The sequence below is a fragment of the Rhinopithecus bieti genome, unplaced genomic scaffold, assembly GCF_001698545.2.
Source record: "Rhinopithecus bieti isolate Rb0 unplaced genomic scaffold, ASM169854v2 scaffold_13400, whole genome shotgun sequence".
NCBI lineage: Eukaryota > Metazoa > Chordata > Mammalia > Primates > Cercopithecidae > Rhinopithecus > Rhinopithecus bieti.
Window position 1 is genome coordinate 3375017 of NW_016807991.1, and position 22250 is coordinate 3397266.

General features: G+C 46.9%; 1 protein-coding gene across 5 annotated transcripts; it reads right to left on the reverse strand.

The window, feature by feature from the left end:
* JPT1 (Jupiter microtubule associated homolog 1) lies at positions 1 to 20642 on the reverse strand. Of its 5 annotated transcripts, none has more exons than XM_017884766.1 (5): positions 20306 to 20642; positions 13900 to 14042; positions 12597 to 12694; positions 11697 to 11715; positions 1 to 1018 (listed from the first exon to the last, which is right to left on the reverse strand). In XM_017884766.1, exons 1-5 carry the CDS (start codon positions 20359 to 20361, stop codon positions 870 to 872), a joined length of 465 nt encoding a protein of 154 aa, XP_017740255.1. In that variant the 5' UTR covers positions 20362 to 20642; the 3' UTR covers positions 1 to 869. The 5 variants fall into 5 exon arrangements, with proteins under 5 accessions (XP_017740255.1, XP_017740254.1, XP_017740256.1 ...); XM_017884765.1 differs by lacking the exon at positions 20306 to 20642 and adding an exon at positions 19793 to 20145; XM_017884767.1 differs by lacking the exon at positions 20306 to 20642 and adding an exon at positions 19734 to 20118.
* Positions 20643 to 22250: the final 1608 nt, after the last annotated feature.

Below are 22250 nucleotides of genomic sequence, written 5' to 3' on the forward strand. Positions count from 1 at the left end.
TTTCAAAATGTGGATACCGTTTACTTGAAGCAACAGTCCAGGATTGTGAAATACAACACACATTTTAAGGATGAGACTTTCCTTTCACGGTCAAGCACCAGCGTCATGCACACAGCATCAAGTTATTTAGAACAACACCCCTGTGGGATCCCGTTCCTGGATGAAGGCCCACTTCGGTGTGATTGCCTCCCTTGCTTCACTGCTTTTAGTTCCGGTCAGTTTCACTGTCCATCCAAGCCTTCCTCTGTGTGAGAGCAGAGGCTCTGCTCATCAGCCAGCCAGTCTTGTTACTATCTGGCTACTTTTTAAGGTTAAAAAATAAAAGGCAGTTTCTTTGCTTTGCAGGCGGCAAGGCATGAGGCACAGGCCTCTTCATTGTTCACATGGCACAGGAGGAGGCTCTGAGCAAAGGCCACTGGCAAGTTAGGGCAACACCAAGAAGGCTCTGTGGAGAGACTCCCTGTGCTGAGGCCTGGCAGGAACGGTGCCTGGGGACTGTTCATGGTCTGACCAGTTGAGGCTTGGTAAACCCAAGTGTTAAAAACCTCAGTACAAAAGATCCTCTAACACATCTGGAACCAAATTATTTGTTCTTAAAAACACAGTACTAAGTGTCACAAAGCTTTCCCTCCAATCTACTACTAGAAAACACTCATGCCACGGCCCACAGACCCAGGAGTCAGGACAGAGAGAAACCTGTTCTTCAAAAGAAAAAAAAGAAAAAAAAAAAAAAAAAAAAAAAAGACAGCAGTACATAAAGTGCTTCTTTTTAATGAAACAAATCCAAGAGATGTACAGTCAGGCTCAAGTTGTGCAGTTCACAAGCATGGAGAAAACAGACAAAACGACAGCGTTCAGGACAGTCAGAGCTAACCCAACACGAGGCTGGACTTGCCGCCAGGGGGATTTCTTCTGGATGGCACTGGGGCCGGGGCCACTGGGCTGGGCACAGGCGCAGCAGGCACCGGCTTCTCTTCACTCTGCCCCAGGCTGCCTGGCAAGTCTGTGTCCACATTTTCTATGAAAACAGGGAATAGAAATAACACTCATAACGACAGCTATTTCCTGTTAAGATTAAGGATCTGTTTTGTTTGTTTTTGGTTTGATGGTTGGAAACATACCTAAAGGTATAAAGAAAATAACAGTCACCCGCCACGCTCCCACTCCACAGAATTCACCAGTGTTCATCTTTCCCATATCTGTTGTTTACGTTCTTTTCTATATTACACAAATACATGAGGACATGAAGATTTTTAAATAAGAACAGGGAACTCTAGCTCTCTGGCCCCTTCCAGCTCCAGGTGGGTCCTGCTCTCACTGTTCCCAGAGCTCCCACTGCAAGTCCTGTGCAGCCTTCTAGTCCACTTGTTTTATGTATATTTATTTACATTTAGCCAGGTAACATGCAACATGTTTTGGTTACATTTAACATAAATGGTATCAACTTCCTTTTTTTCACTCTTGAAAATGTATCCATATTTACAAACAGGGTAGTAATTCACCTTATTAACTGCATTTTTTCAAATCCCTCACTTCACTGTCAAGCTTCATTTCTTTATAGTAATTATCCAATGACATAGGCTGTTTATCCAATTCTCTGACAGCAAAAAAAACTGGAACAATCCAACCTTTCCAAACGAATTGTTTCTCGTCAGGGTTGTTTCCAAACTGAGAAAAAACACTGATTCAAAGTGAAAAGTGAATGCAAAATTTCTGTATTTTCTATGAAAGGAAAATGTTTACTAAGAGTTTAACAGTTTACATATTTTATAAATTTTTTTTTTTGCGGGGGGTGGTGGTGAGGGATATTGAGACAGGGTTTCACTCTGTGGCCCAGGCTGGAGTGCAGTGGCTCAATCACAGCCCACTGTAGCCTCAAACTCCTGGGCTCAAGCAGTCCTCCTGTATCAGTCTCCCAAACAGCTGGGACTATAGGTGTGCACCACCACAACTGGCTATTTATTTTTTTTTATTTTTAAAAGATGGCGTCTCCTTATGTCACCCAGGCTGGTCTCAAATTCCTGGGCTCAAGTATCCTCCCTCCCATCTCAGCCTCCCAAAGTGCTGGAATTACAGGCATGAGCCACCTTCACCCTTCACACAGCCTAGTTTTCTTTCTTTCTTTTTTTTTTTTTTTGAGACAGGGTCTTTAATCTCCGCCTCCCAGATTCAAGCAATTCTCCTGCCTCAGCCTCCCGAGTAGCTGGGATTACAGGCACGCACCACCATGCCTGATTAATTTTTGTATTTTTAGTAGAGACAGAGTTTCGCCGTGTTGGCCAGGCTGGTCTCGAACTCCTGGCCTCAAGTAAGCTGCCTACCTTGGCCTCCCAAAGTGCTGGGATTATGGCATTAAGCCACTGCCTAGTTTTCTTTTTTTTTTTTTCTTTGAGACGGAGTTTCGCTCTTGTTGTCCAGGCTGGAGTGCCGTGGTGCGATCTTGGCTCACTGCAACCTCCACCTCCTGGGCTCAAGTGATTCTCCTACTTCAGCCTCCCAAATAGCTGGGATTACAGGTGCACGCTACAACGCCCGACTAATTTTTTGTATTTTCAGTAGAGACAGGGTTTCACCATGTTGGCCAGGCTGGTCTCAAACTCCCGACCTCAGGAGATCCGCCTGCCTTGGCCTCCCAAAGTGCTGGGATTACAGGTGTGAGCCTCCATACTTGGCCCTAGTTTTCTTTTTAATAGCAAGTTTATTTCAGTATGAACCAATCAAATTAAGTTGCATATTCTAAGATATTTGTACAAATATTTCATAGAAGCCCTCTTGCCTGAAAAGGCAGTAAGGACGGTTAATAACGCTCCTATATTAATGGAATTTTTTTTTTTTTTTTTTTTGAGACTGGGTCTCATTCTGTCACCCAGACTGGAGTACAGTAGCACGATCTTGGCTCGCTGTAACCTCCGCCTCCTGGGCTCAAGCAATTCTCCTGCCTCAGCCTCCCAAGTAGCTGGGGTTATAGCCTCAGGTGATGCACCTGCCTCAGCCGCCCAAAGTACTGAGATTACAGGCGTGAGCCACTGTGCCCAGCCAAGAAGAGGTCTTTAAACTAAAAACATATATTCTTGCTGGACATGGTGGCTCACACCTGTAATCCCAGCACTTTGGGAGGCCAAGTCGGGTGGATCACCTGAGGTCAGGAGTTCGAGACCAGCCTGACCAACATGGAGCAAACCCATCTCAACTAAAAATGTAAAATTACCCAGGCATGGTGGTGCACACCTGTAATCCCAGCTACTCAGGAGGCTGAGGCAGGAAAATCGCTTAAACCCAGGAGGCGGAGGTTGTAGGGAGCCAAGATCACGCTACTGCACTCCAGCCTGGCAACAGACTCTATCTTATAAAAAAAAAAAAGTTTTTAAACACTTATTCTCAATTCATGTACTTACCTCATTAGTAAAGGCTAGAAACAAACCTCCCTCTTTTGTGGCTGCACTATTTCTGACTGGACATTTATTTTATTTGTTTATTTTTGATGCTTTGTTAATGTTAACATGCTACTGCTGCTTTTAACATTTCATGAATTTCTGGAACATTCTATGGAAGTAACATATAAAATGTTCTATACTATTTAACTACAAGCAAAAATAGAGTATGAAGCTTTTCAGAACAACAGCCGTCGCAATTATGAACTAAAACTCGGAGAAGGTCACCTATTAGTTTCCTACGGTTACATCCGTTGTAAAAGAAGCAAGATGTCAAGCCTGTAATCCCAGCACTTTCGGAGGCCGAGGCGGGCGGATCACGAGGTCAGGAGATCGAGACCACCCTGGCTAACACGGTGAAACCCCGTCTCTACTAAAAATGCAAAAAACTAGCCGGGCGTGGTGGCGGGAGCCTGTAGTCCCAGCTACTTGGGAGGCTGAGGCAGGAGAATGGCGTGAACCCTGGACGCAGAGCTTGCAGTGAGCCGAGATCGTGCCACTGCACCCCAGCCTGGGCGACAGAGCGAAACTCCGTCTCAAAAAAAAAAAAAAGCAAGATGAAATGCGTTGGCTCAGATACACAAGCCCTGAAATAACCTAAATATAATTGTAAATATAAAAGAAAAACAAAACTCCACATTTAAAATATTCGAGATAAAGAGAATTTGGACTGAGACAACTTGTTAGTTCAAGCAGTTTCATTTCTGCAGGTGGGACATGGCCTCCTGCTATACTACAGGATCTACTGAAGTCTTCATTCCCTGTCTGAATCAAGCAGTTAAGGAACATTCTGAAGAACAAAAAATTACCTTGCAGTCCTGCCATGGTGGTTCATTTTCATAAAGTCCTCTTCAGATGAATTAAGCTCAATCCTACTAATCTTATATTTGTCTTACATTATTACTAGAACTGTTTTTTCACAAATACATAACATACTAATAAAGAAGAAGAAGAAAAAAAAAAGCACTCATGGAGACTAAACAAGCAGCAATAGGCCTTATTTTAAATATCTGTCCAGGCCAGGTGCAGTGGCTCACGCCTGTAAATCCCAGCACTTTGGGAGGCCAAGGCAGCCGCATCACCTGAGATCAGGAGTTTGAGACCAGCTTGGCCAACATGGTGAAACCCCATCTCTACAAAAGTACAATACTTAGCCGGGCGTGTGTGCGCACCTGTATTCACAGATACTCGGGAGGCTGGGGCAGGAGAATTGCTTGAACCCGGGAGGCGGAGTATGAAGTGAGCCAAGATCGTGCCGCTGCACTCCAGCCTGGGTGACAGAGTGAGACTCTGTCCCAAAAATAAATTAAATAAATGTCCAATCAGAAATACTCCAGTCACAGAGGAGGGAGGTTTGTTTCCAGCCTATAATGAGGTAAGTACAGGAATTGAGAGCAAGTGTTTAGAAACTTTTATTTATTTATTTATTTAGATGGAGTCTCTCTCTTGCCAGGCTGGAGTGCAGTGGTGCGATCTCAGCTCACTGCAACCTTCACCTCTCGGGTTCAAGCGATTCTCCTGCCTCAACCTCCCGAGTAGCTGGAATTACATGCGCGCACCACCACGCGTGGCTAATTTTTGTATTTTTAAAGACGGGGTTTCACCATGTTGGCCAGGATGGTCTTGATCTCTTGACCTCATGATCCACACACCTCGGCCTCCCAAAGTGCTGGGATTACAGGCGTGAGCCACCGTGCCCAGCCAAATGTTTAGAAACTTTTATACCAATTTGACACAGAAAGCTTTTGTCTGCTGAAGATAATTAAAAAGGCTTTAAATGAAATTATTTCTACCAAAATATACATTTTAGACACTCCTAACTTGTCTCTCTTCTTTGGCACATCAATAAGATAACTGAACAAAGACACCTCTATCTGAATAGAAATGATTCATTGTAAGCATCCAAGAATCAGAACTGGAAGAAATATAGCCGACCATCTAACTTGCCCAAAGTCAGGGAGGCTTCTCTGCCTGAACTGCCCGGACCTTCTTCCCTCTTAAAAGATTTCTCAAGACGGAAACAGTCATTCCTGTAGCCATTCCTGTATTTAACAGCCCAGGAGGTAAAAGAAACTTCCTGTACATCCAAAGGGAATCTATCTTTTAAGACGGAGTCTCGCTCTGTCCACCAGGCTGGAGTGCAGTGGCGCGATCTCGGCTCACTGCAAGCTCCGCCTCCCGGGTTCCCACCATTCTCCTGCCTCAGCCTCCCGAGTAGCTGGGACTACAGGCGCCCGCCACGGCGCCCGGCTTTTTTTTTTTTTGTATTTTTAGTAGCGACGGGGTTATCACCGTGGTCTCGATCTCCTGACCTTGTGATCCGCCCGCCTCGGCCTCCCAAAGTGCTGGGATTACAGGCGTGAGCCACCGCGCCCGGCCGGGAATCTATCTTAAACTGAATTGGGGTTGACCTTTCATCCTCCAGATGTATCTTATTACTGTACCCCAGCCAGGCACAGTGGCTCATACCTGTAATCCCAGAATTTTGGGAGGCCAAGGCAGGAAAATCAACATGAACCCAGGACTAGCCTGGGAAACATGGCAAAACCCTGTCTCTACAAAAACTGCCCAAGCGCGGTGGCTCATGCCTGTAATCCCAACACTTTGGGAGGCCGAGGCGGGTGGATCACGAGGTAAGAAGTTTGAGACTAGCCTGGGCAAGATGGTGAAACCCCGTCTCTACTAAAAACACAAAAATTAGCCGGACACAGTGGCGGGCACCTGTAATCCCAGCTACTCAGGAGGCTGAGGCAGGAGAACTGCTTGAACCCAGGAGGTGGAGGCTGCAGTGAGCCGAGATCATGCCACTGCATTCTAGCCTGGGCAACAGAGCAAGACTCTGTCTCAAAAACAAAACTACAAAAATGAGCCAGGCGTGGCAGCATGCAGCTGTAGCCCCCATGATTAGGGAAGCTGAGACGAGAAGGCGGCTTGAACCCAGAAGCCAGGGCTGCAGTGAATGGCGATTGTACCACTGCACTTGTGGCCCAGGCAACAGTAAGAACCTGTCTCAGTAAAGAAAAAATATTATTGTGCCCTTTGTCATTTTAAGACAGATGAACTAAAAGTTGCAGCAGTCAGCAACACAGAATATATCAGGTCAAAAACTTAAAGGAAAAAGGCCAGGCACAGTAGCTTACACCTGTAATCCCAGCACTTTGAGAGGCCAAGGCAGGGGGATCACCTGAGGTCAGGAGTTCGAGACCAGCCTGGCCAACATGGTGAAATACTGTCTCTACTAAAAATACAAAATTTAGCCAGGTGTGGTGGTGCATGCCTCGAATCCCAGCTACTCGGGAAGCTGAGGCAGGAGAATCGCTTGAACCTGGGAGGTGGAGTTGCAGTGAGCTGAGATCGTGCCACTGTACTCCAGCCTGGGCAACAGAGATCTAGCTCAATTAAGAAAAAAAAAAAAAAAAAAAAAGGAAAAAACAGGTAAGAAAAAAGAAAAGACTTAGGAGTTTGCGACCAGCCTGGCCAATGTGGCGAAAACCCTGTGTCTGCTAAAAATTAAACCAGTTGAGTGAGGCTGGGCACAGTGGTTCATGCCTCCCAGTACTTTGGGAGGCCAAGGTGGGTGGATCGCCTGAGGTCAGGAGTTCGAGACCAGCCTGGCGAACATGGTGAAACCCCGTCTCTACTAAAAATACAAAAAATAGCCAAGTGTGGTGGCACACACCGGTAGTCCAAGATACTCGGGAGGCTAAGGCAGGAGAATCGCTTGAACCTGGGAGACGGAGGTTGCATTGAGCCGAGATCGCACTACTGCACTCCAGCCTGGGCGACAGAGCAAGACTGTCTCAGAAAACAAAACAAAATGTGAGGGGACTGAAAAGGGAACAGATTATTAATTATGTGGTAGGACTAATGACACATTGTCGACATATTTCTCCAGGTTCCCCTAACTTCTAGTTGTATTAACTGGCCAAAATAATTGAATAAAGATTACCTGATTCTTGCTAAATAAGGTCTGACAGTGAAAGTATTCAGAATGTAGAAAGCAGTGGAACTGGCCGGACGTGGTGGCTCACGCCTGTAATCCCAGCATTTTGGGAGGCCGAGGCAGGTGGATCACCTGAGGTCAGGAGTTCAAGACCAGCCTGGCCAACATGGTGAAATTGTCTTTACTACTAATAAAAAAAAAAAATTAGCCAGGCGTGGTGGCAGGCCTTGTAGTCCCAGCTACTCAGGGAGGCTGAGGTAGGAGAATCACTTGAACCCGAGAGGCGGGAGTGAGCCAAGATCGTGCCACTGTACTCCAGCCTGGACAACAGGAGCGAAACTCCGTCAAAGAAGGAGGGGAGGGAAGAAGGAAGGAAGCAGTGGAATCAAAAAACCTAGATTTTACCTCCAGAAGTCTTTCCAGAACAGTATAAATAGAACACAAACAGTAATTAATACATACATCTTCGGTCCAATGCAAAAGTAACTGGTCCTGTGATATTATGATATACATACATGGATGAAAATACACATACACACACAATCTGTTTTTGTCCATGGCTACTGGCCAGTAACTCCCATAGCCCTGCTATAGTCTTTTGTTATAATGGGGTGCATTAAGCCTCAGGAACAGCCCTGAGGAAACAGAATCTGTTTGTGACCTCCTGTCCTCCTTTTATCCGCCCAGGGCAGGACTGTAATCTGATGGCAGGTCAAAAGACCCTCAAGCCAGAGGGTTCTGCTCCATACCCTGGAGGAGGGAATGCTACCTGGAGAGGCCAAGAATCTGAACAGATGGGCCTTCTGAGTCTCCTTGTTCAGTCCACTGGTATGAAATCAAACTCTTTTTGTCTAATCACATTTCTGTACCGTTGTCAATCATGCTTATGTAATGAAGCCTCCATAAAAAACCAAAAGGGGCCAGGCATGGTGGCTCATGCCTGTAATCCCAGCACTTTGGAAAGCCAAAGCGGGTGGATTACTGGAGGTCAGGAGTTCAAGACCAGCCTGGCCAACATGGTAAAACCTCGTCTCTACTAAAAATACAAAATTAGCCAGGTGTAGTGGTGTGCACGTGTAATCTCAGCTATTCAGGAGGCTGAGACACAAGAATTGCTTAAACTCAAGAGGCGGAGGTTGCAGTGAGCCGAGATCACGCCATTTCACTGCAGCCTGGGCAAAAAGTGTGAAACTTGGCCAGGCACGGTGGCTCACACTCGTAATCCTAGCACTCTGGGAGGCCGAGAAGGGTGGATCACCTGAGGTCAGGAGTTCCAGACCAGCCTGACCAACATGGCGAAACCCTGTCTCTACTAAAAATAAAAAAATTACCTGGGTGTGGTGGTGGGTGCCTGTAATTCCAGCTACTCAGGAGGCTAAGGAGAATCGCTTGAACCTGGGAGGATGCAGTGAGCCAAGGTCGCACTACTGCACTCCAGCCTAGGCAACAGAGTGAGACTCCATCTCAAAAAAAAAAAGAGCGAATCTCCATCTCAAGAAAAAAAAAACCCAAAAGGGGCTGGGCACGGTGGCTCACTTTGGGAGGCGAAGGTGGAAAGATTGCTTGAGTCCAGGAGGTGGAGGCTACAGTGAGCCATGATTACACCACTGCACTCTAGCCGGGGTGAGAGCAAAACCCAGTCTTAAAACTCAAAAAAAACACCCAAAAGGATGGATTCTGAGGACTTCTAGATAACTGAACACGTGGAAGCTGACAGGAAGGTGCAACAACTCATCCATGTGCCAGGAGGGTGGCACACCCCAACTCCACGGTATGGGAGCTCCTGCACTTGGGACCTTTCCCTACCGGGCCCCATGTATCCCCTCACCAGGCTGTTGATTTGTATCCTTTCAAATGTCCTTCGTAAAAACCCAGGTGCAGTGGCTCATGCCTGTAATCTCAATACTTTGGAGACTGAGGCGGGAGAATCACATGACTAGCCTGTGTAACATAACATAGTGAGACCACATCTCTACAAAAAAGAAAAAAAATTAGCCAGGCATGGTGGCATACACGTATATCACAGCTACTCGGGAGGCTGGGGCAGGAGGATTGCTTGAGCTCAGGAGTTTGAGGTTGCAGTGAGCTGTGAGGGCGACACTGCACTCCAATCTGGGAAACAGCAAGATTCAGTTTAGAAAAAAATTTAAAATATATGTATCATATATTCATAATGAACCTGTAAACATAAATGTTTCCCTAAGTTCTTTCTGTGAACCTCTCTAGCAAATTAAAACCATAAGAGTCACAGGAACCCCAACTTGAAGCCAGTCAGTCAGAAGTTCCAGAGACCCAGGCTTACAACTGATGGGAAGGAAGGGGTGGTCTTGTGGGACTGACCCTCAACCTGTTGAATCTGAGGTTATCTTCTGGTAGAGGGTGTAGAAACTGGATTGGAGGACTCCCAGCTGGTGTCCACTGATTGGTGTGTGGGGAGAAACCCCCCAATATTTGGTCACAGGTGTCTTCTTCTGTGTTGCTGATTGTTGTGGTATGAAAAAAGGAAAAACACGTCTGAGTGTTTTCCCCCTAAACAGATCCTATAAGGAAGAACCCAGGCAATGCTCCCAAAGGCTCAGAAGCTTCTCCTCTAAGCCCCACCAAGAAACACTGTGAGGCCGGGCACAGTGGCTCTTGCGCCCGGCTCACGGTGCCGCGTGCCTGTAATCCAATCTATTCAGGAGGCTGAACCAGGAGAATTGCTTGAACCCGGGAGGCAGAGGTTGCAGTGAGCTGAGATCCTGCCACTACACTCCAGCCTGGGTGACAGAGCCAGACTCCAACTCAAAAAAAGAAATCAACCAAAAAACAAAACACTGCGTGGAAGGCAGGAGAGGAATCTGCTTCTTCAACCTTTCCGTGTGTCCTTGTAAGCACACCACGAAACATGAGGGCAGGAAAAGGCCTTCAGAGGAAGCTGCTGCTTCTGTCTAGACCGGAGGGTCTTGTGACTGCCGCACCTCACCCACTGCTACTGCCTGACACTCACAAGCCTTGCATTCATCAGCAATTCTTGAGCACTTATTAAAGAAATGCCAATAAATACTTCTAAGATTTAAGATAATTAAGTCAAGGATCACAGCTCATGTCCACCTATAATTGGTAATATGGATGGTTAGCTGAAAAATTACATCTGCTCCCTAAATCATCATTTACAAAATCACCAAGCGGGTAACCAATGTCTTGCTGAATAAGCACCTCCCTATAAAAACAAATGAACTTTGTAAAATAGATGCTGTGAGCTGAGCTTGAAATGCTTATATTAAAAAGCTCTCTCTGGCTGGTGTGAGTTATCTCGATTGTTCATAGTTACAGATCAACCTCCTTGTTTTACTCTTTCCCCTCTTCTCAATACTGCACTTGGCTAGTCTGTAATAAATAACTACATAAATACAAAAAGCTCTCAGCTGGGCGCTGTGGCTCATGCCAGTAATACCAACACTTTGGGGAGGCTGAGGTGGGAGGATCACTTAAGCTCAGGAGTTTGAGACCAGCCTGGGCAACATAGTGAGACCTTATCTCTACTAAAAATAAAAAGAAATTAGCGAGGTGTGGTGGTGTACCCCTGTAGTCCCAGCTACTCGGGAGGCTGAGGTGGGAGGATCACCTAAGCCCAGGGAAGCCACAGTGAGCTGTGATTGCCCACTGCACTCCAGCCTTGGCAACAGAGAGACACCTGGTCTCAAAAAAAAAAGTTCTTATTAAGTGTAACAAATGCTGACCTGATTAATACGTATGTGTGTGTATAGATATATTTTGGTTTAGTTTTATTTTTAAGGCAAGGTCTCACTCTGTCACCCATACTGGAGTATAATAGTGTGATCTCTGCTCACTGCAACCTCCACGTGCTGGGCTCAAGCAATCCTCCTACCTGAGCCTCCCGAGTAGCTGGACTACAGGCATGTGTAACCATGCCAGGCTAATTTTTGTACTTTTTTATAGAAACAGGGTTTTGCCATGTTTCCAGGCTGGTCTTGAACTCCTGGGCTCAAGCAATCCACCTGCCTCAGCCTCCCAAAGTGTTGAGATTACAGGTGTGAGCCACCATGCCCAGCCAAAATGTAATTTTAAAGGATTCTCTGTTTTTTCCCTTCTATTACATTTCTAGCATTGCTCGCATTACTGGCAGATTACAAATGTGGCCATGTTTACTAACTTTCCAGTTTCATTTTTATTCCTCTCCACCCAGAGTATGGCGGCACTTGGGGCATGGCCAGGTTTCACTCCCCCGTCTCTTTCCCCAAGACATGATTTAAATCAAGATTCAGATCTGTCCTGAAACCATGGACAGAGCCAGAAATTCAGTCTTCAGAAGTACTCACCATGAATATCACCTTCTCCCTAGAAAAGAAAAAAATTCAAAAATTTACTTCCTATTTTAATTTTGGAACACACAAAACAGTCATAGTTCATAGCAGCTAACATCTACTTGAAACCTAATGTGACATTTCATTGTGATGCAATCAAGTACAGGGTCAGTCGGCTACCTCTGTCCAACTTAGGACAATGCTATGCAACAATTCTGCATGATAAATTGCTCTAGTGCCAGTACCACATCTAAAACAAAAAAATAAAAACCCAACATTTCCTCTGATGACCTAACACCAATTAGCATTTCCGTGATCTTTTATTAGAATGGAAAACTGGTGAATCTATCCTTTCATCTCTCTCCTTTCCCCTCATCTAGTTGTGGAAGGACCCCTATCAGTTCCAAAGCCCTTCTCCAGTTCTCTCGGCACTCAGACAGGTGACGCCTCACTGTGCTCTGAGGGCTTTAGTGCTTAGTCGGGCAGGGTCTTTCCACTTTGCAGCGCACACCCTGGCGAGCTTGGTGGCAGTACTCAATTGCAGACACAACTAATGGTAATGCCAGCACTAGTCTCCTGGAGTTCAACACAAAGCAGTATCTGCAAAAAAACAGCCCCTGAACTCAGAAACGCTTCTATATATGAGACACACAGGAAGTGAGAAAGATCTACAAGTTCCAAAAATCAAGATGGGAGATAAAACAAACCCTAATGGTGAAAGAGATGCAGAACCAGACTGAGGCCATGTTAACGCACTTCTATGATTTTACTATCAATCCTCCATTATCAATATGGCCCAGTCCCTTTCCTAACTACAGCAATGTAAAATTCCAGTGGGAGAACTGAAACTCTTAGTACAAATTTCAGAATCATATTGACCTCAAAGCCTTTCTGGCCTCATGCTGTCACACTGACCTTCAGATCTAAGAAGTCTCCGGAGCTTGCTTCAGAGGAGTTCCTTCTCTGCAGTCCAGATGACTCCAAGTCTTCCCTGCCACCACTAGACTTGGCACCTAAAAATCAAAATATACTTTCTTCAGAAATACAATAGAAAAACTCTAAAGCAAAACACTTCAGGCTGGGTATGGTGGCTCATGCCTGTAACCCCAGCACTTTGGGAGGCCAAGGCGGGCGGATCACCTGAGGTCAGGAGTTCAAGACCAACCTGGCCAACAGGGTGAAACCCTGTCTCTACTAAAAATATTAAAATTAGGCCGGGCATGGTGGCTTCAAAGCCTGTAATCCAGCACTTTTGGGAGGCCGAGACGGGTGGATCATGGGTCAGGAAATCGAGACCATCCTGGCTAACACGTGAAACCCCGTTCTCTACTAAAACTACAAAAAAAAAACTAGCCAGGCGACGTGGCGCGCCTGTAGTCCCAGCTACCCGTGGAGGCTGAGAACAGGAGAATGGCGTGAACTCCTGGGAGGCGGAGGCTTGCAGTGAGCTGAGATCCCAGCCACAGCACCCAGCCTGGTGACAGAGCGAGACCTCCGTCTCAAAAAAAAAAAAAAAAAAATTAGCTGGACGTGGTGGTGTATGCTTATAATCCTAGCTACTTGGGAGGCTGAGGCAGGAGAATCACTTGAACTCGGGAGGTGGAGGTTGCAGTGAGCCAAGTTGGCACCACTGCACTCTGCACTCCAGCCTGGGCAACAGAATGAGACTCTGTCCAAAAAAAAAAAAAAAAACACACACACACACACTTCAGCAATTGACGTTATGTGTTAGTCTCATATTATGAAATAAGGAAACAGTCTTAAGGAAATTGAGCTGATCACTTAAACATTAACTCAGTCTGACTTCAGTCCTTACTCTGATACATCACATAGCCTCTCAGTATTTCCCATTTCCTTCCTCTCAGGCTAAGTCTAAACTGTTGTTTATTACCATTAAGCTAGATTTTGTTATTAGTTCAAAACCAGCTGTAGTTGGTTTTTCTTTTGTTTTTGACATAGGGTTTCACTCTGTCACCTAGGCTGGAGGGCAGTGGCTCAATCACAGCTCACTGCACCCTCCACCTCCCAAGCTCAACAATCCTCCCACCTCAGCTTCCCGAGTATCAGGGACTAAAGGCACACTGCCACTACCACCAGCTAATTTTTGTTTTATTTTGTTTTTTAGACATGGGGGCACACATTGGTGCCCAGGCTGCATCTGTGGCTGTTGATGCTGGGCCCACCCCTTTGAACAGTGAGCACAGATAATAAGAGTTACCTGCCGACTTGGCCCAAGAAGCTTGATTTTCTTCAGGTGTCCCAAAGATATTAGAGGCCATTTTGTTCTTCCTCACAGGTTGTTCTGTTGGTTCATCAAAACCTAATGAAAAATTGGATCCACCACCTGGAGGCCGCAAAACCCTACAAATAATGGCAAAACATCAACTTCAGATCATACTGAAACATTTCTTGGCATAAATCTTTTCAGACAACTTTCATTTCACTTTCCTCACCCATTCATCTCCCTCACTCCCACAACAGATAGCTGCTAACAGGAAAAGGAATCACCTCCATCAGCATCTACATTCAATGCTGGATGTTAAGATACTAAGTACTGCTTTATAATACTTGTAATAAGGTCATCGATCACACAAGGCAGCTCAAACAGCGTGGAACTCATCACAAATAACAGCCTGGTTGGTGCCCCCTTTTTGGAAATGGCAAAAGACCTAATGCACCTTACTCTACTGGGCTTGGCTGAATATATTTGCAAAGAAGTTTAGAAGCATTTCTTGTTATTATTCATTTAAAAATCGTTTCCAGGCACAGTGGCACACACCTGTAATCCCAGCACTCTAGGAGGCCAAGGCAGGATCATCATTTGAGCCTAGGAGTTCAAGGCCAGCCTGGGCAACATGGCAAGACCCCATCTCTATAAAAAAAATTAAAAATTAGCCAAGTGTAGTGGCGCATGCCTGTGATCCCAGCTACACCGGACTCTGAGACAGAAGGATCGCTTAAGCCCAGGAGGTTAAGGCTGCAGTGAGCTTTGTTCACACCGCTGAACTCCAGCCTGTGTGACAGAGCAAGACTCTGTCTCAAAATGTAAAAAGTAATTTTTTTTTTTTTTTTTTGAGACAGAGTCTCACTCTGTCGCCCAGGCTGGAGTACAGTGGCACGCTCTCAGCTCAGTGCAAGCTCTACTTCCCAGGTTCACGCCATTCTCCTGCCTTAGCCTCCTGAGTAGCTGGGACGACAGGTGCCCGCCACCACACTTGGCTAATTTTTTGTGTTTTTAGTAGAGACAGGATTTCACTGTGTTAGTCAGGAAGCTCTTGATCTCCTGACCTAATGATCCGCCCGCCTTGGCCTCCCAAAGTGCTCGGATTACAGGCGTGAGCCACTGCGCCCAGCCAAAAAAAGTAAATATATTTTTAAAAAATCACTTCCTTCTTATTTTCAACTAGATAAACAACTTGGGCACGGTCAGTAGCAGGCCCTTGTAGTCCCAGTCATTCTGGAAGCTGAGTCAGGAGGATTGCTTGAGCCCAGGAGTTCAAGGCCAGCCTAGGCAACATAGTAAGATCCCCATCCCTAATCACTTATGCATTTACACGCACATGCACACGCACAAAGTTGGCTTGACCAATTTAGAAGCCCAAGAAGAGCTGATAATAGTCTCTTCTATCTCAACCTCACTAAAAAGCCATTTACATACTTGTACCTCACTATTCTCACAATAAACTTAAGTAACTACCCATGAGGACAAAGTCAGTATGAGAAATTAAGTAGAAGATTTCATGGCATGGTCTATGTCAGTATTCCTTTGAACATCATCTATAGCTCTCTGTTCCAACATAATACATTTTTTAACATTTCTAAATCTTCCTGCCGTAGGTTGACCAATTTGTCTCCTCCTTGGAAAAACTCAATTTAACTCCTCATGCCACCTCTCAAAACAAAAAATGCAGGTGGTTTTATGGAAATACTTTTTCTTTCTTTTTTTTTTTGAGGCACAATCTCGCTCTTGTCGCCCAGGCTTGAGTGTAGTGGTGCAATCTCTCAGCTCACTGCAACCTCCACCTCCCCGGTTCAAGCGATTTTCCTACCTCAGCCTCCTGAGTAGCTGGGATTACGGGCGCCCGCCACCACCACAAACAGCTAATTTTTGTACTTTCAGTAGAGACGGAGTTTCACCATGTTGGTCAGGCTGGTCTCCAACTCCTGACCTCAGGTGATTCGCCCACCTGGCCTCCCAAAGTGCTGGGATTACAGGCGTAAGCCACTGCACCTGGCCTAATTTTTGTATTTTTAGTAAAGACAGGGTTTCACCATGTTGGTCAAGCTGGTCTTGAACTCCTGAGCTCAGGTGATCCGCCTGCATCGGCCTCCCAAAGTGCTGGGATTATAGGCATGAGCCACCGAGCCCGGCCAATTTTTTTTTTTTTTTTTTTTTTTTAACTTTTTTGTTGTTTTCCTACTGCCTGTATAATTACAGAATATGGAAAGACTTTCTAACTACTGATTCAATTCCTTTACTGGTGATACGAGTGGGTCTGGTTTTGTTTCTTCAAAAGGCAGTTTGAATAAGAAACATTTTTCTTTCTTTCTTTCCTTTTTTTTTTTAAGACGGAGTTTCGCTCTTTTTGCCCAGGCTGGAGTGCAATGGTGCGATCTCAGCTCACCGCAACCTCCGCCTTCCGGGTTCAAGCGATTCTCCTGCCTCAGCCTCTCGAGTAGCTGGGATTACAGGCATGCGCCACCATGCCTGGCAAATTTTTTTGTATTTTTAGTAGAGACAGGCTTTCTCCATGTTGGTCAGGCTGGTCTTGAACTCCCGACCTCAGGTGATCCACCAGCCTCGGCCTCCCAAAGTGCTGGGATTACAGGCATGAGCCACCGGGCCCGGCCATTCTTTCTTTCTTTTTCTTTTTTGAGACGGAGTCCCACTCTGTTGCCCAGGCTGGAGTGCAGTGGCATGATCTCAGCTCACTGCAAGCTCCGCCTCCCAGGTTCACACCTTTCTCCTGCCTCAGTCTCCAGAGTAGCTGGGACTACAGGCGCCTGCCACCGAGCCCAGCTAATTTTTTGTATTTTTGGTAGAGACGGGGTTTCACTGTGTTAGCCAGGATAGTCTCGATCTCCTGACCTTGTGATGTGCCCGTCTCCCAACATAGTAAGATCCAAACTGCTGGGATTACAGGCGTGAGCCAGCACGCCTGGCCAAGAAACATTTTTCTAAGAATATATAGCACTTCGGCCGGGCGCAGTGGCTCAAGCCTGTAATCCCAGCACTTTGGGAGGCCGAGACGGGTGGATCACGAGGTCAGGAGATCGAGAGCATCCTGGCTAACACGGTGAAACCTCGTCTCTACTAAAAAAACACAAAAAAACTAACCGGGCCATGCGGCGGGCGCCTGTAGTCCCAGTTACTCGGGAGGCTGAGGCAGGAGAATGGCGTAAACCCGGGAGGCGGAGCTTGCAGTGAGCCGAGATCCGGCCACTGCACTCCAGCCTGGGCGACAGAGCATGACTCCGTCTCAAAAAAAAAAAAAAAAAAAAAAAAAGAATATATAGCACTTCTAGCTAGGTGTGGTGGTGCGAACCTGTAATCCCAGCTACTCAGGAGGCTGAGGTAGGAGAATCGCTTGAACCCAGGAGGCGGAGGCTACAGTGAGCTAAGATCCTGCAACTGCACTCCAGCCTGGGCAAAAGAGCAAGACTCCATCTCTAATAATATTAATAATAAAATTAAGGCCAGGAGCGGTGGCTCATGCCTGTTTTCCCAGCACTTTGAGAGGCTAAGGCAGGCGGATCATGAGGTCAAGAGATTGAGACCATCCTGGCCAACATGGTGAAACTCTGTCTCTACTAAAAAAGTACAAAAATTAGCTGGGCATGGTGGCATGTGCCTGTAGTCCCAGCTATTCGGGAGGCTGAAGCAGAAGAATCACTTGAACCCGTGAGGCGGAGGTTGCAGTGAGCCAGAGATCGTGCCACTGCACTCCAGCCTGGCAACAGAGTGAGATTATGTCTCAAAAAAAAAAAATTAATTTTAAAAAATAAGGCCGGGCGCGGTAGCTCACGCCTGTAATCCCAGAACTTTGGGAGGCCAAGGCGGGCGGATCACCTGAGGTCGGGAGTTTGAGACCAGCCTGGCCAACATGGAGAAACCCTCTCTACTAAAAATACAAAATTAGCTGGGTGTGGTGGTGCATGCCTGTAATCTCAGCTAGTCAGGAGGCTGAGGCAGGAGAATCGCTTGAACTCGGAAGGCGGAGGTGAGCAGAGATTGCACTATTGCACTCCAGCCTGGGCAAGACGACCAAAACTCCGTCTCCAAAAAAAAAAATCAAGAAAAAGACACTAGTTCCCAAACACCAGCTTCAGAGCAAGTCAAAACTATAATCAGTCCAACTTTCTAAAGCTCTCTGTTCCTCCTGCAATAGCAGGTAGTAACCAACTCGGATGACGTCAGTGTTGTAGAGACCATTTGTAATAGTGAGACATCCCCAAACAAAGGATGTAGATCATAAGGCAGAAAGTATCTCAATGTTTTAGGATCCTACTATTCCTTCAGAATCATACATGACAACTAAAACAGGATTATATATTTAAGACTGAACAAAAATGTGTCCATGTACTGTAGATAACGATTTTTTAAAAATTACTCCTTTTCTTTCTTCTCTCTTTAAATCCCGAAGTTTCCGTATATCTTTGCAGATCATTCCTTACCAGACTAAATTTATAAAGAGTTTATGGGGCCAGGAGAACATTATTGGATAAAATTAAGTTTATGAGAATTAGGTGAGATTATAGAAAAAGGGAAGGTAGAGAGACAATAAAATGACAATGCTACTACAGTCCCTAGAGCACAATACTGGAGGGAAATTGATGGCAAAAGGTGAATTAAACATTCATTCCACAGGATCAAAACTCATTTGTCTCACATTTCAAATGTACATATGAAAAAACTAAGTGTGAGGATTCATTTGACCTGATTACTGAAATTCTTTGCAAAACACTAATATGAACTCAACCCCAAAGAATAAAACCCCAGATTACACATTATCATTCTGACGACTGACGTCTACCCGGCAGAAAGTTGGCCTCATAACACAAAATGAAAACCCAAGGCTCAATCTGTTCCTGTCCTCTGAAAAAATTATCTCATTGGGAAGAAAAGAGAAAGGGAGCAACCAGTTTCCTGTGCTACTCAAGTTCCCTATCCCAGTAATCACCAATTTATTTTTTTGAATCTTACCCAGTCTTTTTGACCTTGTAAACCTGAAAGAAATGAGTTGTAAAGGAATGTCATTTCCCATGCTTTCCTCCTAAGGCTCTATTGCTGAGTGAGGCGTGCTTTTTGTTCCCAAGTTCTCTAACCCCTGTGAGATATTGCTATTTCACGTGTCTTCTTAGCCCCACAAAATGGCTCCCTTTGTGCCACTTGGCCAGGACCCCGAGGCTAGCCACACATGAATGCAGGTCATAATCGATGTAAAATACATGCTCAAAAAAGTGAAATGTAAGCTTCCTCCAAGCCTTGAGGAGGATCCCAGACATAACTGTAACCCACCTTAAAGAACAGTGTGCAATTAGCTGAGACAATGTGGACACCTTCCACAGAATCAAAACCCTTCCACCAAGTTAAGCAAGGACTTGAAAAGGGTTCCTGTCCAAACACTGTACCCAGTGCCCCAAGCCCAAAAAGCAGTGGGATGAAGGGCAAGAAAAATCCCCCGCTTCCCAGGTAGAGCTACCACGTTAGAGACAATGGATGTCTCCGGCCCCGCCCAAGAACAAGAAACCTCCTCCTGCAAGGGAACCAGGGCCAGGGATGAACTCATTGGGCAAACGTCAAAGGAGGAAGCGAAGGTAGGATGCAAAGACCATGGTCCGAAGGTTTAAGCGCAGAAAACCCACTCGGGTTGGCTCATTACCCCTCCCTCTTAGAAATGAGCGCAGGGAGGGGGAGAAGGGGTCTTTCCTTTGTTAGGAAAGGGGAGACACTTGGAAGAGGGGAGGCACTTCGAGGAGGGGAAGAACGGTTGGGTCCTGAATGCGGGGTGAAGGGTCGTGATGACCAGCCCCGCCCGACCACAAATGCACCTGCCAGGTAGGTCCGAATAAGGAGTGGGGGCACGGCGAGGGTAAGGAGCCCCCCGGACCTAATCGATCGGGTCTCCGGATCCGATGGCTGTGCGCGAGAGCAAGACCAACCGCATGCCACGGGCCAAAGGCAGGAGCGCGTGGCCCAGCAATGGGACAATAGAGCCTGACCATGCATGGGGCCCTAAAGGCTCCCCGGGCACCTGGGGGGCCAAGCCCACCACCCTGGGGATGGACCAGCCCGGATGCCCACAGGAGAAAGGGAAGCCCTCCCCACAGGTTCCGATTAACGAAAACCGGCCGTGCTCCGAGGGGCAACCAGCCCCGGCCTCCCCAGCCCCTGGCTCCGTGGGAGGAATGAATGGAGAGCAGCAGGGACCCGGGTGGGGCCGGCGCGCAGGGCTCGCCAGGCGGCACAAAGGCGGCGCCGACGGCAGAACCCCGCCAGCCGCCCCGGCGCGAGCACAGCGCACCGGGCTTGTTACCCGCAACGACCGGCGCGAGGCCCCGCCGGCAGCGGCCCTCCCGGCCTCTCAGCCCCGTGCGGCTCGGGCACGACCCGGTTGCCTCACCGGGAGCTATTCCTGCTGTTAGGGTCGACTCCCTTGAAGGTGGTCGTCGTGGTCATGGCGCCGAGGAGCGAGGTAGGCTGGCGCGGGAGCAGAACGCTCAAAGGGTCGGACCCGAGGTGGGCAGGGAAACTCCACACCGAACAACCGGCCACCGCCGCAGGAGCCGCCGCCGCCGCCTGTCCGGGCGATCGACGCCTTTATAGAGTTCTCAACCCCCTCCCCCTAATCCGCCGGCATTGGCCGATTCAAATGAACCCTTTCGTTCCTATTGGTTCTCTGGAGTGCCAAGCACCATGCGGCATTACGATGGGCTGTGGCGGCCACGGCTCAGCCTAAGCCCGCCCCCTTCCTGGACTGGGAAGGCCTTGGGACGCTCTCCCCTCCCCCACCCCAAAATCTCGGCGATGATTGGACAGAAGGCGAATCTACCTCGCGCCGGGTACAAGTCGTGCTGGCTGTCACTTTAAAACGTTACCTGACAGAGGGTGAAGCTCTTTCTTGGGGAGTTACAACCTCAGCAAGCAGAAGGGAGATTTGTCACTGTTACTATTCTCTCATTTGCTTTACTGATGGTGGAATAGTAAAGGCATCCTCCTTAAAGGATGAAAAGTACTGCAACAAGTTGACATTTATTTATTGAATACCTACTGTGTGTCCCATTTAGAAACCTAATAGTCTCAAAGCAGCAGCACTATGAGTCAGCGACAGCACGCCAAGATGATCCCTTTTAAAAGGACTGGAAATTCTTTACATTTTAATGTTACTGTTTAGTTGTAATGGGTGGTGCATGTACTGGATGAAAATTACAGTCGCTCCTATCTGGAGGCCTATTCTAAGGCTGGTTAATGCCTGGCACCAGGAATGGCCTCATTCCCTGCTACCAAGACTGTGGGAGCAGCTCAGGCCTCTGCAGCTGTTTATAACCCTTAAGTCATGACTCTTCCACCTGTCTGGGTAAATCTATCCATGCAACAAATGCAGACACACTTGGAGGACTCAGGAATGATGGTTTACAAGATCATAATAGGAAAGCCTTGGGCAAAAGAGGGCAGGCAGTTGATAGATAAGCCCTTCTCATGTCTTGCATATTTCCTCAAGGCAGATGTCTGCTCAATATTTCCATAATAATTGAACCACATTCCTCTTTGCAAAGCCACCTTCCAGGTAGTTGGAAGTTTGTATTCTGGGCAGTCTAGGTTAACCACCCTCCCCCTGGGCTTTCATGAAAAGCCAGTGAGAAGTTCTCTTCTAGAAAGCATGGATCATGCATTTATGTGCTTACCACAACAGCGTGAAGCACACCACTTGTTTGCTTTAGAAAGTTCCCTTTTTTTTCTTTCTTTTTTTGAAGTGGAGTTTCGCTCTTGTCACCCAGACTAGAGTGCAATGACGCTCAATGCAACCTCCATCTCCCAGGTTCAAGCAATTCTCCTGCCTCAGCAATTCTCCTGCCTCAGCCTTCCTAGTAGCTGGAACTACAGGCACGCGCCACCACCCCTGGCTAATTTTTGTATTTTTAGTCGAGATGGCATTTCACCATATTGGCCAGGCTGGTCTCAAACTCCTGACCTCAGGTGATCCACCCTCCTTGGCCTCCCAAAGTGCGGGGATTACAGGCGTAAGCCACCACACCTGGCCAAAATCTTACCATTCCTTTATTTTTTTATTTATTTTTATTTTTATTTTTTGGGGGGTTTTTTGGGTTTTTTTTTGAGACTGAGTCTTGCTCTGTCGCCCAGGCTGGAGTGCAGTGGCGCTATCTGGGCTCACTGCAAGCTCCGCCTCCCGGGTTTACGCCATTCTCCTGCCTCAGCCTCCCAAATAGCTGGGACTACAGGCGCCCGCCACCTCGCCCGGCTAGTTTTTTAATATTTTTTAGTAGAGACAGGGTTTCACCGTGTTAGCCAGGATGGTCTCGATCTCCTGACCTGGTGATCCACCCGTC

Excerpts from the sequence above, each read along its gene's own strand:
- JPT1 (XM_017884769.1), bottom strand. The coding sequence starts at position 20,361 with ATGACCACGACGACCACCTTCAAGGGAGTCGACCCTAACAGCAGGAAT. Across the intron at positions 14,043-20,305 it reads AACAGCAGGAATAGCTCCCG|GGTTTTGCGGCCTCCAGGTG; the intron begins GTGAGGCAACCG and ends CATTATTTGTAG. Across the intron at positions 12,695-13,899 it reads TTCTTGGGCCAAGTCGGCAG|GTGCCAAGTCTAGTGGTGGC; the intron begins GTAACTCTTATT and ends TTTGATTTTTAG.